The sequence below is a fragment of the Cariama cristata genome, unplaced genomic scaffold, assembly GCF_000690535.1.
Source record: "Cariama cristata isolate BGI_N322 unplaced genomic scaffold, ASM69053v1 scaffold13650, whole genome shotgun sequence".
NCBI classification, from domain to species: Eukaryota; Metazoa; Chordata; class Aves; order Cariamiformes; family Cariamidae; genus Cariama; species Cariama cristata.
The window spans coordinates 25819-38931 of NW_009596457.1; the positions used below are offsets into that span (position 1 = coordinate 25819).

Genomic DNA, 13113 nt, shown 5'->3' on the forward strand with positions numbered 1-13113 from the left:
CTTAAAAAAAGTACAGTTTGCCTTTGCTAGGGTCATGTTTCATGCAATGAACTGCAGCATGAAAAAAGGGAAGGTGACAAGGTGCTTACTTGGCTAGTTTGGCCAGTGCTGTGCTTCCCTTTTTGTTGCCCTTTTTTTTTTTTTTTCCTTTAAATTTTTTTTTTTGACTCTTCCACAGGTTTTCTCTAGATATTCTTGGGAGAAAAACTGAGGTCACTTATTGGAATGGGTGAGGGCTCTCTAGACTGAGGATTGTATGGACATAAGCAGATAGATTATAGCCCAAAATTGAACTTTCTGTTTCTGCTGTAGAATTTTTAGAGATAACTCCATACGACAAACATTACATTGCACAACAGTTGCGAGCAGGAGCTGGCTATATCCTGGAAGACTTCAATGAAACCCAGGTAAGGGCTCACTTACTAATCTAAAACAATAGTCACAGAATAGTTGAGATTGGAAGGAATTTCTATAGCTCATCTTGTCCAGCTGTTGCAGAGACACACTAGTATTTGCTACACAAAAGGCAATGTCAAATAAAACTGTATGGGAGACCCTCCCATCAAGTCACGAGGTTCAGAGAGGACGCCCTTGCTTTCTAAACTGCTTCTCAGAGAGGAGTCTAGTTGCGGCTGGATCCACTTCTAGTCTCAGACTTGGTCAACGGTTTATGTCTAAGGATTTATTTTATTTTTTTTTAATATATATGCACAACCAAACCAGGCAGATGGCAAGCTCAAAAGGAGAATTTATTCATCTAACCAAAGCTGAAACTCTGGATAAGAGAAAAATGTGCTCTTAAACAAAATAACCTTACAGTCCAACAAACATTAAACCACAGGTTCAGGATAGCAAGTGGAATTCATTTACTCCGCGGCTCAGGTGATCCCCAGCCTTTAGAATGATAATCCAAAATACACAATCACTCACCTACAAGATGAGAGCTCTGAATCTGCAGAAGTTACCTTGGGACGTGTCTCAACCCAAGGGGAGAGTCCCCGACAGCAGACCTGCTGCTTTGAGGAGAAGGACCAACTCAACGTGGCCCCCCTAGCGGGGCTCCATTTATAACCTAGGTCGATTCTGATCTGTGGTCATAGATGGTCAATGGTCTAGAAATGTCTCTCGACCAGAGCATTTGATGGGCTAAGGGCCCTGACTGTTGACCAGGAACCCTGCCATTCCTGTCCTCTGTGCGTGACGTACCATGTGTGGTCCACCAGTCTAGAAGTTTCTGGTGTTGTCGAGGAGGGGGGAGGAGTGCACCTGGCATAACCCCCCACCCCCACTGAAAGCAGGATCAAATAGAGCAGATTGCTTAGGTCCTTGTCCAGTTGGGTTTTGAGTATCCTCGGGGATGGAAACTCCACAACCTTTCTGGACAGCTTGATCCCATGTTTGACAACCCTCAATTTAAAAAAAAAAAAAAACAAAAAAAAAGGAATTTCCTGTATTGTTGTTTGTACCTGTTGCTTCTTCTTGTTTTAGTGGATGACACCAAGAAGAGTCTAGCACCATCTTTTGTACACCTTCCTATCAGTCACGAATATGCATTGATAAGACTACCCAAGCGTTCCCTTCTTGAGCTTAAACAAGCTCAGCTCTCTCAGGCCTTTCTTTCTATGTCACGTGCTCCAGTGCATAGGTATCCGAGTGGCCCTTGGCTGGGCCTGCTCCAGTATGTCTTGTGGTTTTGTTGTACTGTGGAACCTAGGAGTGGATGCAGTACTCCAGATGTGGTCTCACCACAGGTCTGTGCCTCAGAACGCTTAGAGGTAGAGCTGTTTACTCTTCACTTACCAGATCTACTTGGACAACTAATTTCACTTAGCGTCACTTTTACTTAAATTTAGATTTTTAATAGAGAGGGTAAATTGGTTTTGGAGCATCTTGCCAGAGGATGCAGAGGCTTCTCTAGTGACTTACTGAGTCTCAAACTAAAAGATGAATCTTTTCCTTTGTCTGAACTGGAACAGATAGTTATGATACAAAAACCGCTAGGCAGAGTTTTTGCCTGTGAACGGCATAGCCTGGAATAGGTGATTATTATAGGTACTCCTGATTTCAGAATCTGTTTATCTAATTCACCTTTCACATAATGTGGCTGTGAAAATCAGGGTTTAAATTGTTTTAAAGTGTTTAGTAGCAGGATAACTTGGGGGTTTTTTTGCAAGCATTGTCTCCTGTTTACATGTCTTTTTATCTCCCCTAAAGTGTAATGCAGCATATCAGTGTCTTTTAATTGCGGACCAGCATTGTCGAACTCGGAAATACTTGCTGTGCCTTGCCAGAGGGATCCCTTGTGTGTCTCATATCTGGGTCCATGATAGCTGTCACGCTAACCAGCTTCAAAATTATCGGAATTACCTTTTGCCAGCTGGTTATAGCCTCCAGGAGCAAAAATTGCTAGAATGGTAAGTGCCAAATAATCATGATCTGAGTCCACAGACCATGGATTTCATCAGAGAGAATTGTTATGCTTGGGAGGCTCTTGAATAGTACAAGTACTGAAGGTGTCCCCAGTACCGCTCCCCATGCTTTCCCTTCCATATAGGAACAGCGCTTCCATCTCTTTCCTTGGATTTACAGTGACTTCTAATGCCAAGGTATGTTTGGGTGCTCTATACATATAAAAAGACAGTCTCCTGGGAAGTAAGAAAGATGTCAGTCTTCTCCTGAGGAAGACGGAATTCAGGGAAGGCTTCCCATACACTTGCCTGACTTCTCTAATTGCTCAGAAATGGATAAAGGAGAGCAATACTACTGCAATTTCCTTTCCGTTTGGTACGTTTTGAAGCCAGCTTCTGTGTTTTCTATGGAGTCTAATCCAGTAGATCTGTTCTGAGAGAAGAATTGTCAGGTCAGACTCCTCAGGCAAGGTGCGGGGCAGACAAAAGCAGCTTGTAAATCTCTGTGGGTGTTTGGCCAGGAAACTGATACCTGCCAGCTTAGCCCTGTCAAAGCAGAGGCATTTTGGATATGCACAGAAAAAGTGGTTGAAGATTAAAGAGGAGCTTAGCCTAATTTTGGATTTAGGCTGCTGCACACACATCCCACCAATGTTGTCTAGCTCTGTTTTACTATCTATAAACAGAGGATAATTGTTCCAAGTATTTCAGGAGGGATAGTAAGACAGCAGGTCATTGTATGCAAGATATTCAAAGAAGCAATAAGGGACCCAATTAAGTGGAGCACCTTTCTTGTGAAGACAGGCTGAGAGAGTTGGGGTTGTTCAGCCTGGAGAAGAGAAGGCTCCAAGGAGACCTTAGAGCAGCCTTCTAGTACCTAAAGGGGCCGATAAGAAAGCTGGGGAGGGACTTGTTTTACAAGGGCCTGGAGAGATAGGACAAGGGGCAATGGCTTTAAACTGGAAGAGGGAAGTTTTAGATTAGCTATAAGGAAGAAATTCTTCACTGTGAGGGTGGTGAGGCAGTGGCAGAGGTTGCCCAGAGAAGCTGTGGCTGCCCCATCCCTGGAAGGGTTCAGGGCCAGGCTGGATGGGGCTTTGAGCAACCTGGTCTGGTGGAAGGTGTCCCTGCCCACGGCAGGGGGGTTGGAACCAGATGGGCTTTAAGGTCCTTTCCAGCCAAACCATTCTATGATTCTATGAAGTGACTAGAAGTAGTATATAATGGTCCTCAAATAAAGTCTCAGACTACTGGATATTCTTCGCAGTCTGCATTTCTCTCCTTTTATTCTACAGGCATCCACGAGAAAACCCATTCCATAACCTGAAGGTTCTCCTGGTATCAGACCAGCAGCAGAACTTCCTGGATTTGTGGTCTGAAATCCTCATGACAGGGGGAGCAGCATCTGTTAAACAGCATTACTCAAATGCTCACAACAAAGGTACTCATTGGCCAGTTTCTTAGGCCTAGTAGTTGGGAATCCCATGCCACTGTGGTCTCTGGTATGGTTTAAAAACATTTAGGATGGCTTACAGGGTTGTCTGTAAGCATAAAGGAAGGCAAAGTGCAGACACTAGCTCTCTGCTTGAATGTAATCTAGAAGATTACATCTAGAAGACCTGCCTTCCAGAGAAGGAGATGCTGCAGCAGTTCAGAACACAAGCGCTCATCTTCCAGCCTATGTTGAAAGGGGGAAATAGGCAAGAGTTGCTCCTGGACCTTCTGTAGACCACTAAAATTGTGCTTCCTTGTCCTTCTGAGCTCCGCTGTCTCTCCCTCTCCATATGGGATGTAGGCCCTAGTACTCACAGGCTGAGGTCAGGACTCACGGTTATCTAGTCCTGCCTGTAATCTTGGCTACTGGTTTTCTGTTAATTTCTGTCTGGGCTAGAGGGAATCTTTTACTTGCAAGGTGCAGTGTTGCTGCAGAGCGTGTCTTAACTTTTACAAAAAGAATTCACTGGCTAGGAATGAGAGGACATGGAAGAGAGATTCCTAATGGTGAAACACACTAATCTGCTGCAGAGATCCTTTTTCTTTTTTTTTTTTTTTTTTTTCCCCCCACCTGACAGATGCCTGTCTTTCCTCCTGTGCAGATATTGCTTTGGGTGTTTATGATGTGGTGGTGACTGATTTTTCCTGCCCAGCTGGTGTCTTGAAGTGTGCAGAAGCTTTACGGCTGCCTGTTGTCTCGCAAGAGTGGGTGATCCAGAGCCTTATTGCTGGGGAGAGAGTAGGCTACAACAAGCATCCAAAATATAAACATGACTATGTCCCCCACTGAACTAAAACTTTGCCCTGCTGTCCCACTGTTGTGCAGACTGTGTTTTAATCAGGTTTTAAATGTTTGTGTAATTGGGCAGTGTGCATGGATTACTGTATATAGTTTTATCTGCTGGACTTTTATGATGAAATAAATGTTCAATCTCTTGTGGTAGCTACTGGGACTCCTCATTTATCTAGACTTATTCCAGGGCTGTCTCCAGAGAAGGAGGGCAGAGGCAAAAGAAATGCTTACAGCACTAATATTCTACTTTCAGTAAAGGCTGACCTCAACACAAAGTCAATTATAAAGGAAGGGAAAGGGGTGTTCTCAACTGGCAGCCTGTATTTGCAGAAGTGAATACCCTGTGACCAAGTTCAGGGCAGCAGCAACAGCACTTCTCTTTGTTGGAAGAACAGCATGTTGTGTACTCCTCCAGCTTGCTGTTATTATTTTCCATTAATGCCATCAAGATATTGCTGAAGTGACTGGTAAGAATTTCTAGGGCAAAGTGCCGTTTTGTTTTGGCTACCTCTCTGTCTTTTTTCCTGTTGTGAGTATATAGGTATTAACCTGCCTTAGTGCAGACTGGCACATAGAGATACAGACACAGGGACCCTAGGACAACTAAACTGCTGGGAGACAGAGGTGCAAAGAGTGTAAGTGCTGTGTATCTTTGTTTAAATGGTAATGGGGTAAATCATCAGCTTCTGAGCCGCTGCATTCACAGCCAGGCACTTCATCTTAGCAGTCAAGTGGCATAAGGGCAAAAGCTGAGTTTGACAGCTCTTCACTCTAGCAATGCTATACGCTAGAGGTACACCCAGGCCTCCATCCAGCCTCTACAGTCTTTAGTCACCTGCTTCAAAAGTGTAAGTTTTTCTTGATGCGTGTTTTTTCCCCTATTACTTCCTAGCTTGGTCACCTTCTGACTGTGTTGGTCGGTAAATCCCCCATCTGAACTTGAACACCCTTTCTTAAGTTTTTTAGCTTTTTTCATGGTCACAGGATTTAAAACTTTGTATCAGCCACAGTCCTACCATGAACAGCTGTACTACATTGAAGATGCCAGGCCTTATACTTCTTGTCTGTTGTTACTGTGTCTTCTGAGTGAGCAGAAAGGATTTGTTCCCCCAAGGACATGTAACTTTTCAGAGCCGCAGCTTCGGATACTGTGAAAATACTGACCCTTTGAGAGGAAGGCTGGTTTCCTGGCAGCCTTTGTGTTCAAACTGGGAAATGTAATACTACACCCCAGTGACTGACTGGAGGGCTCTCTTCTGCCACTCATCTAAATGGACTTAACAACAAGATCATCTGTTTGTTACAGCAAGGCTAGGAAGTCTTAATAACATGCAAGAAGTTCCTGCGAGGTACTGCTTTTCATTGAAACAAGGATTCTGTGCCAATCTAGTCCCCTTGCACTTGGGTGCAGGCATTGACAATATTCCACATAATTGCATGACAAGATGGTTTTATTTCAGTTCAATAGGATAGTCACGAGTAGCATTCTAAATAGTCTTGAATGAAAACAGTACATTTAGAGCTGGCATCCTAGTTAAGTTTCTCCTTAGTTTTAGTTCTAGCACGCTTTTCTGCCAGCAGAGGCAGCTTTGTGCTTTGAACAGGGCAAAGCTCCTACTTCTGTCTAGATGTGTGTAACTTCCAGCACGCAAAATGTGTTAAGTTTTATAGAGAAAGCGTGTGACATCACTGGTGACTCCCTCACCTACACAGATATGCTACAACAGCGCACCGTATAAGAGGAGATTCTTAAACTCTCTTCCTTCTTCCCTCCCCCTTCACCTCAAACTGCCATTGCAGTTATTTCATTTACCTGGAGGTATGTATTTGATTAGCAGACATTGCGTACTGTAAAGCAGTGTACTGCACAAGTGGAACTTCTGAATACAGCCAAAACTTCATTCGTAGTGAAGAACAATAGACTACTTCCTCCATACTCCAACTTGCAAAGGATCATAGTCCAGCTGAAGAATCAAGACATCGTAATTCTTGTTGCTTTTTCACTTTCTGAAGAGGCACGGACTGCCTCCCTAGAGCATTTATAAGTATATGCAGGGCTGCAGAAAGCATGTTTTTACGAGTTCAGAAAAAATGGAGTAGCTTTCTGCAATCACTGGGCAGCCACACATAAGTGGCACTTCCTGCCAATTCCTTCTGAAACAGTGGTTCACCAGGCAAGAGCCAGCTATAAAGAAAAATCCAGTTGAGTGCAACCTCTCCAAGAGCACCACTCTCTACTGCTTGATGTGTCGTTAGTCACAGCTTGAAGAAAAGGTCTTGGTGCTTAAACCCCAAAACTGCAAGAGAAGGGTACAATATTCACTACATGTTGAAAGGAACTCCCTTTATCACCCCACATCATCATTTTTCAGTTAGTTCAACTCCATGCTAAAACAAACTTGAAGGGGAGAAAGCATATGAAAACCAAAAATTAATTCATGCTGGCTTGTTACTTTTCTGTCACAGTATCTAGCAACACTTTGCTTCTAATTATTTTGGCTTACAGAGTTGATAAAAATGACTTGTGATCATTTAGATCACTTTGTACTTCAAGTACCTCAGGATAATGCTACAAGCAACCCTGAATATACTCCTACCTGCCCAAGGTTCCTCCGGCCTGGGTGTAGTATTTGTTATAATCCAAGCGTAGCAGCAGTTGCGCTAAGTCAGAGTTTATCTGATGGTTGCGAACACTAGAGAGAATCTTGAAGAGAAGTGATGACTGACGACTGAATCCCTATGAATTAGAAGAAGTCAGTTCTGGGCACTCTCAAGGCAGAAAGCAAGCAAGCAAGCCTTTCATCTCTGTTCCTGCCTAAACAATCCTTTAACAGCCTGAAGAAAAGAATCAGTGCAAGAGAAGTGACGCTTGCGGTCCAGTATAAGGTAAGCTGTCAGCCGCAAGAATTATTAGGTGTTAGGTATCCAAAAGGAGGGGTAGAGGCACTGACTGACATCCACCTCCTTTCTATTCCAATAGGGTAATTTCTGCGTATCTGCCCACATTCCTCCTCTCTGTGCACAAAGAATTTTTCAACTCGGTAACTGTTGATTGATTAAAATCATTGCAAGCACTCAGATAGAAGGTCTCAGCTTAAACTCACTCCTCTTCTACAGCTGTTAAAGCCAGGAAGACTGCTTATGCAAGTGTTTGCATGGGAGAAGAACAGGTAAACATATAAACATAGATTCACCTTCACCAAAATACTGAGTTGTGCAGCTCCCCGTTCATCTAGTGGGCCCAGATTCTGACTGACCAGAGAACAAAAACTATGACAAAGATCCAGAATTTCATTTAAGCAGTGGAAAACCTGTATGGGATAAAAAGTACCAGATAGTAGTTTAAACAGAGTTCAAACCCAGAGAAAACTGGTTTTAGTACCTGAAAAGTTGCAGCATTCATAATCAAGATGCTGCTGATACCATGTTTTTGAATCAGTAAGGAAGACGTTAAAGCACCTGTAGCATTTTTGCAAGGTTTTCTACAGAAAAAGGACTTAAATGTTACGCTGCATCTTACCCCCACCCCAGCCTTTTTGCAGACACTACTGGGGAAACAGTGATTGGCATGAGCCATCCACATAGGCACAGAGGTTGAACATAGGCTTCCCTATCCAACTAGCAGGCCATCATTGCAGCTTCGGGATTGAGAAGGAAGAAGAAAGAACAGCAAGAACTGTGGTTCAAGGCCTTGGTTTCACTGTTCACAAAACTTGGAATTTCTTTTCTATCAGTTGGTCAAGGTAACTTGCATTCACGAGTGTTAAGAAAGCCCAAATGCCTCACAGACGTAGCTACTGGAACACTTAAAAGTTCCAGACTGGATAATCAGTATTCTGCCACCTTCATGCTAGAGCCTCACAGACCGAGTGAAATAATGAAATGGACAAGATCTGCTTTATCACTGTCTTTCATTGATATCAACTTTCTTTGGGAATGTTTTTGTGAGGCTACATGTTTAATAAAAATACTGGCAACCCTGTAACATATTTTTGACTAAAACAACAATAAAAAAGACCCTTAAAGTCTACTCAGGAACATCTCAACTATTTTTATCCTCTAAAGTATGAGAGGGAATTTTTCCTGATCTAATGCATTTCAGAATGAGTCCCTCAGGAACGTACAGTTCCCAGCACTATGCTAATTAGTACTTCTTTAATAAAATTGCCTGTGAGAAAAATATAGTGACAAAATTTAAGTTAATAAGGTTAACTGAACACTGGAATAATCTTGATTTAAAATTGCCAGGAATGCAGCATCCACAGTCACCAACTGTAAATTAAGTGATCTTAATTCAATTATCGGTTCTAGTTTAGACCTGCTTTATTCCTAGAAATGTAGTCTCTGCTCTGCAGGAGGTTATCACTGATCTGTTTTAAAAGAGATGGTTTGTCATATCGGTTCAAGCAGGTGCGTTTCTTAGGGCAGTTGGAGAATTTGTAGGAAAAAAAGTGAAAACAAGACCTACTTACAGGTTTTAGGAGGATGAAAGACTGAGCCAACAGATTACTTAAGAAATGATCATGAGCCAATCGTATACTCTCAAAATCTCGCGTGGCATTTATCTGCTGCAGAAGCTGTGAGAACTGAGATTCCAGTACATCTACCTGATGGATATGTAAAGAAATCTCATTAGTATCTTGAGGAATGGGAGTACTTCAGACCAGCCAGAAGTTTTGTGTAAGAAACTTACTTTCCTTATTGGTACTCTTACCTTAGAGGCTGAGGATCACATTCTCTCTGCCTCCTGAATGGGGAATTATATACAACAGTAGTACAAAACGGGGCAGGGGGAGACGGGGACACAATTTTTGATGCCTAAGTATTATCCAAGTAGAAAGGGAAATGGTCACTTTCTTTAACTATTGAAAAAGTATATAGCTAGCATGTAAATAAAAGTATTTGATTGTAGTAATCACTAAATTTTACACTGGGAGACACTATCTGGAATCTCAGGCCAAAGGCTGCAGTGCAAAAGCTCAGCCACATTGCTCTGGAGGATCTAGAAAACCAGGCCCCTCCCTCAGTTCAGCTGTTACAGCTATTAACAAAATGATATGCAATTCTCACAAAACCATGCTACTAGTAACTGCTGTTTACCTTTGAAAAGTCTCTTTTTTGCTTCAAATGGTTAGAATATGGCTTCTTTCCATTCGTAAAAAAACCACCAAACGCACAACAAAAAACCAATAAAAAAACCAAGACAACAACTTGTCACAACTCAAACTGGAGTTCACTTAAAGGGGCAAGGGAAGAAGCCACGATGGTATCTTAATCATGCTACTTCAGAGATGACTGTGGCTTCTCACAAATGTTTAATAGCATTAGAGAGCTAAAATTCCTGCATTTCCAGTAACACTCACTGGTTCACAAGTCCAAAATCTTTGTAATTGTAGCACTAAGTCCAGGAACTCAGAGAAAGTTCTAGACTTGTTCCAAAGAAAATCCTGATTTCCTTACGGTACAAAGACTCTGAACCCTGAAAGACAGGACTTCGGTGCTCTCTTCATGCATTTCTGCCAGTTCCTGACTAACTGATACCGTTTACCTTTCTCTGTAATCCTGACCTGCAGATAATACTGAAGATTGTCCACAAGGAAAGCCATGTGATCCCTCAGACGCCACTTGATGGCATCAGTTCTGTTAGACTTCAGGTGTTTGCGTTGCATCTGGAGAGCCCAGCAGTGCTGTAGCTCAGCCTGGACTCGTCGCACGCTCAGCAGGTATTTGAATACAACATTGTACCTACAGTCAAAAAACAGAAAGTTGTTTAAGATTAAAATCTTCCTTGGGTGCAGGTACTGAAGAACATAACAATCCAAGACTGGAAAAAGAAACAGGAGGTGACTGCCTGCCGACAGACAGGGTAGGTCAGGTGATGACCCATCTCAGAGTAACACATTTCTGCTCGTATTCATTACTGACATAAAAAATACAAAATTAATTTCAATGTAAGGAGGGAACTTTGACAACGTTTTGTCAAAGTAGCACTGTTCGTAAAATAGTGCAGATCTGTCAGCATCTCGCAGGTCTTACTGTCATTACAACAAGTACCCTCAATATGAGTAAGTGGAGTCATTTTAAGGTTCAAGGAGCAAGATAAAGTATTCTAGTTCTACCTTTCTCTCCACAGAGAGGAAAAAAAATCCCAACACATTAGTGAGTGCCTAAGATCAGGGAACCTATAGATGAATATACAAAGACCATACCTAGTACTTACTTCTCCAGAACAGCAGGAGTAAAGAGAATGTGCAGTGGCCATTGAACTTTGTAAGAAAGGCCCAGAGCTGCCCATCCAGATGCAGGGGCTTCACGTGGAGATAACTCCCGGGAAGGCCCTTCACGAGTCTGAGAAGTATCTGAAAACAAATGAGGTGCTGAATTAAGTTGTCTTCTCAGTCAAGACAACCATGGCAAGGAAGAAAAGGGGAAAGAACAGAATAAGAGCAGCTAAAGCAGGCTAGGCTATCACATAGGGCTGCAAAGTTAGTATTTCTTTAACTTAAGAGAAGGGTAAGTAATAGGACTTGAAAACAAGGTCATCATCTCCCCTCTTAATATTTCTTTAACTTAAGAGAAGGGTGAGTATTAGGAATTGAAAACAAGGTCATCATCTCCCCTCTTAACTCACTACTAAAAATGCAAGTAGATACCTTTATGCTCCTTTCCATGATACTCAATGGTTAAGTGAAGCAGAGGAAGAAGGTTGTCATCATCTAACAGCACCTTATGAGCAGACTGCTGAAATGCAACGTTGACATCTGACAAGAGAGCACAGATACCAACACAAGATGATGCAGCTTGTGCTAATTTTGCATCCATTAATTATTTATGTTCAGCCATGAAAGACAACACTGGCACGCTATTTCCACTAGTTTCATTTAATTCCAGTTTCAAATATGGAGAGAAACTTGCCATCTGAAAGTTTCTGAGATGTTATTTTCAGGGACTCTCTGAGACATTCTAATTCACAAATGCTGGTCTTTCAAAACTAATGACAACATCTAGAGGATAAGATAGAGCTCTTCTATACTGGACATGGCTGTTTTCCTGCTTTACCACAGCAAGGACAGTATGGTAAGTAAATAAGCAACACTGACCATGTTCAGTTACAGCTGTAGGTGGTGTTTTTAACATGTGCTGTGCAGTGTCAATGAAGGCCTGAAACAGCTCTCCTCTTCCCAAAAGGTAGAAGTCTTTTATAATCTGTAGAGATACATTTTTTGTATATAAGCATATCAAAAACCGAGCAGAAATTTTAAGCATCCTAGCTGGTAGCATCCATTTTTATTATTGCTTGGACAACTTCTGCCATTTCAAAACACAGCTAGAGAGCTCTGAATTTCATCCAGTGCCAAAAAGTCTACACTGCCTTTGCTTCAAGATGCAAGCCACAAAACCACATATATATACCCCTCTAACTCTCTCTCTGGCCAAGTTCTATCACTCTGTGCTCATTCTTGAGACCTGGAAAATGAAAACAGATTTAACTAAAAGAAGGAAGCACAGAATCTAAGACAGTAAAGTATTTAATGGGAAAGAGCCATTAAAAAAGAAAGAAAAAGAAAGAAAAGAATTTAAGCTGCTTTAGCAAAAAACAAGCTAGCAGTTGCATTACCTTCAGTTGTCCTAGTAAATCTGATTCCTCCACCATCAGTTTCCAAAGATGCTAGTGAGGAAACAAAAAACAAACAAAAGAAACCTCCCCTCAGATTTATCTAAACCCATTCAGTGAGAACAGCAGCTGTCTTAAAAGACTCGTGATGCATACAAAAAAGCACCTATATAAAGCTATATAAGGCACAAGAGAACACACTGAGAATCCTGTTTGTGGGCAGCCCATGCTACTAGTTAGAATAGTCTTGATGTATACCAGCAAAAAACTCTGCCTAAGAAACATGAAGACCCGTGACAAAAAAATAAGCAAATTCTTATAAAATCTGTTCCACCCTAGCTTTTTTCTCACTTCTCTAACCTCCCCATCTTCTCAAGTTCCCCACCCCAAATGAAAAAAAGATTAAAAATTGCCAGAGCAAAGAATTTGTCCAGTGAGACGGCACCTATTATGCTGAAAGCATGATGAAAAGTTCCAAAGTGAAATAAAAAAAATACACAAAAATTCTCTTCTTTCCCTCATGAAAGTGCATCGTATCTGTTAATGTCCTTTTATCATTAGAAATTGGGGTAACATGAAGCTCTGAGCCCCATAAGAACACAAAAGCTACCTGCAGCATTCACACGCTTGTTCAATCACTGATTCTAAAGAGCCCCCTTTCTTCTCCTAGTCACTCACAAAACTGAAGAGCTCCTCAGCCCGTATAGTAGTTATCCTTCCTAAGATCCTTACCTCAGCAACAGTGCTCCGTATCCAGTCAACCACTGATTCAAAGTCCACCAAACTAAAGCGCGCTTGCTGAT

At 42.0% G+C, this 13113-nt stretch overlaps 2 protein-coding genes across 2 annotated transcripts in view; one reads left to right on the forward strand and one right to left on the reverse strand.

Annotated features, from left to right (window-relative positions):
• TP53BP1 (tumor protein p53 binding protein 1) overlaps positions 1-4844 on the forward strand; it is a gene marked incomplete at its 5' end in the record, with an annotated part of 29971 nt that extends 25127 nt beyond the window's left edge. Inside the window, 4 exons of the mRNA XM_009706221.1 lie at positions 313-407; positions 2215-2414; positions 3704-3849; positions 4505-4844. Coding sequence (XP_009704523.1) covers positions 313-407; positions 2215-2414; positions 3704-3849; positions 4505-4692 — 629 coding nt within the window. The remainder of the gene's footprint in view (positions 1-312; positions 408-2214; positions 2415-3703; positions 3850-4504) is intronic.
• Positions 4845-6799: 1955 nt separating this feature from the next.
• The window catches only part of TUBGCP4 (tubulin, gamma complex associated protein 4), a 12456-nt gene continuing 6142 nt past the window's right edge, over positions 6800-13113 (reverse strand). Inside the window, 10 exon segments of the mRNA XM_009706209.1 lie at positions 6800-6992; positions 7293-7432; positions 7890-8006; positions 9168-9302; positions 10263-10440; positions 10916-11054; positions 11349-11456; positions 11796-11901; positions 12314-12364; positions 13043-13113. The exon segment at positions 13043-13113 is cut by the window's right edge and continues 7 nt beyond it. Of these exon segments, the coding sequence (XP_009704511.1) occupies positions 6980-6992; positions 7293-7432; positions 7890-8006; positions 9168-9302; positions 10263-10440; positions 10916-11054; positions 11349-11456; positions 11796-11901; positions 12314-12364; positions 13043-13113 (1058 nt within the window). The 3' untranslated portion in view covers positions 6800-6979.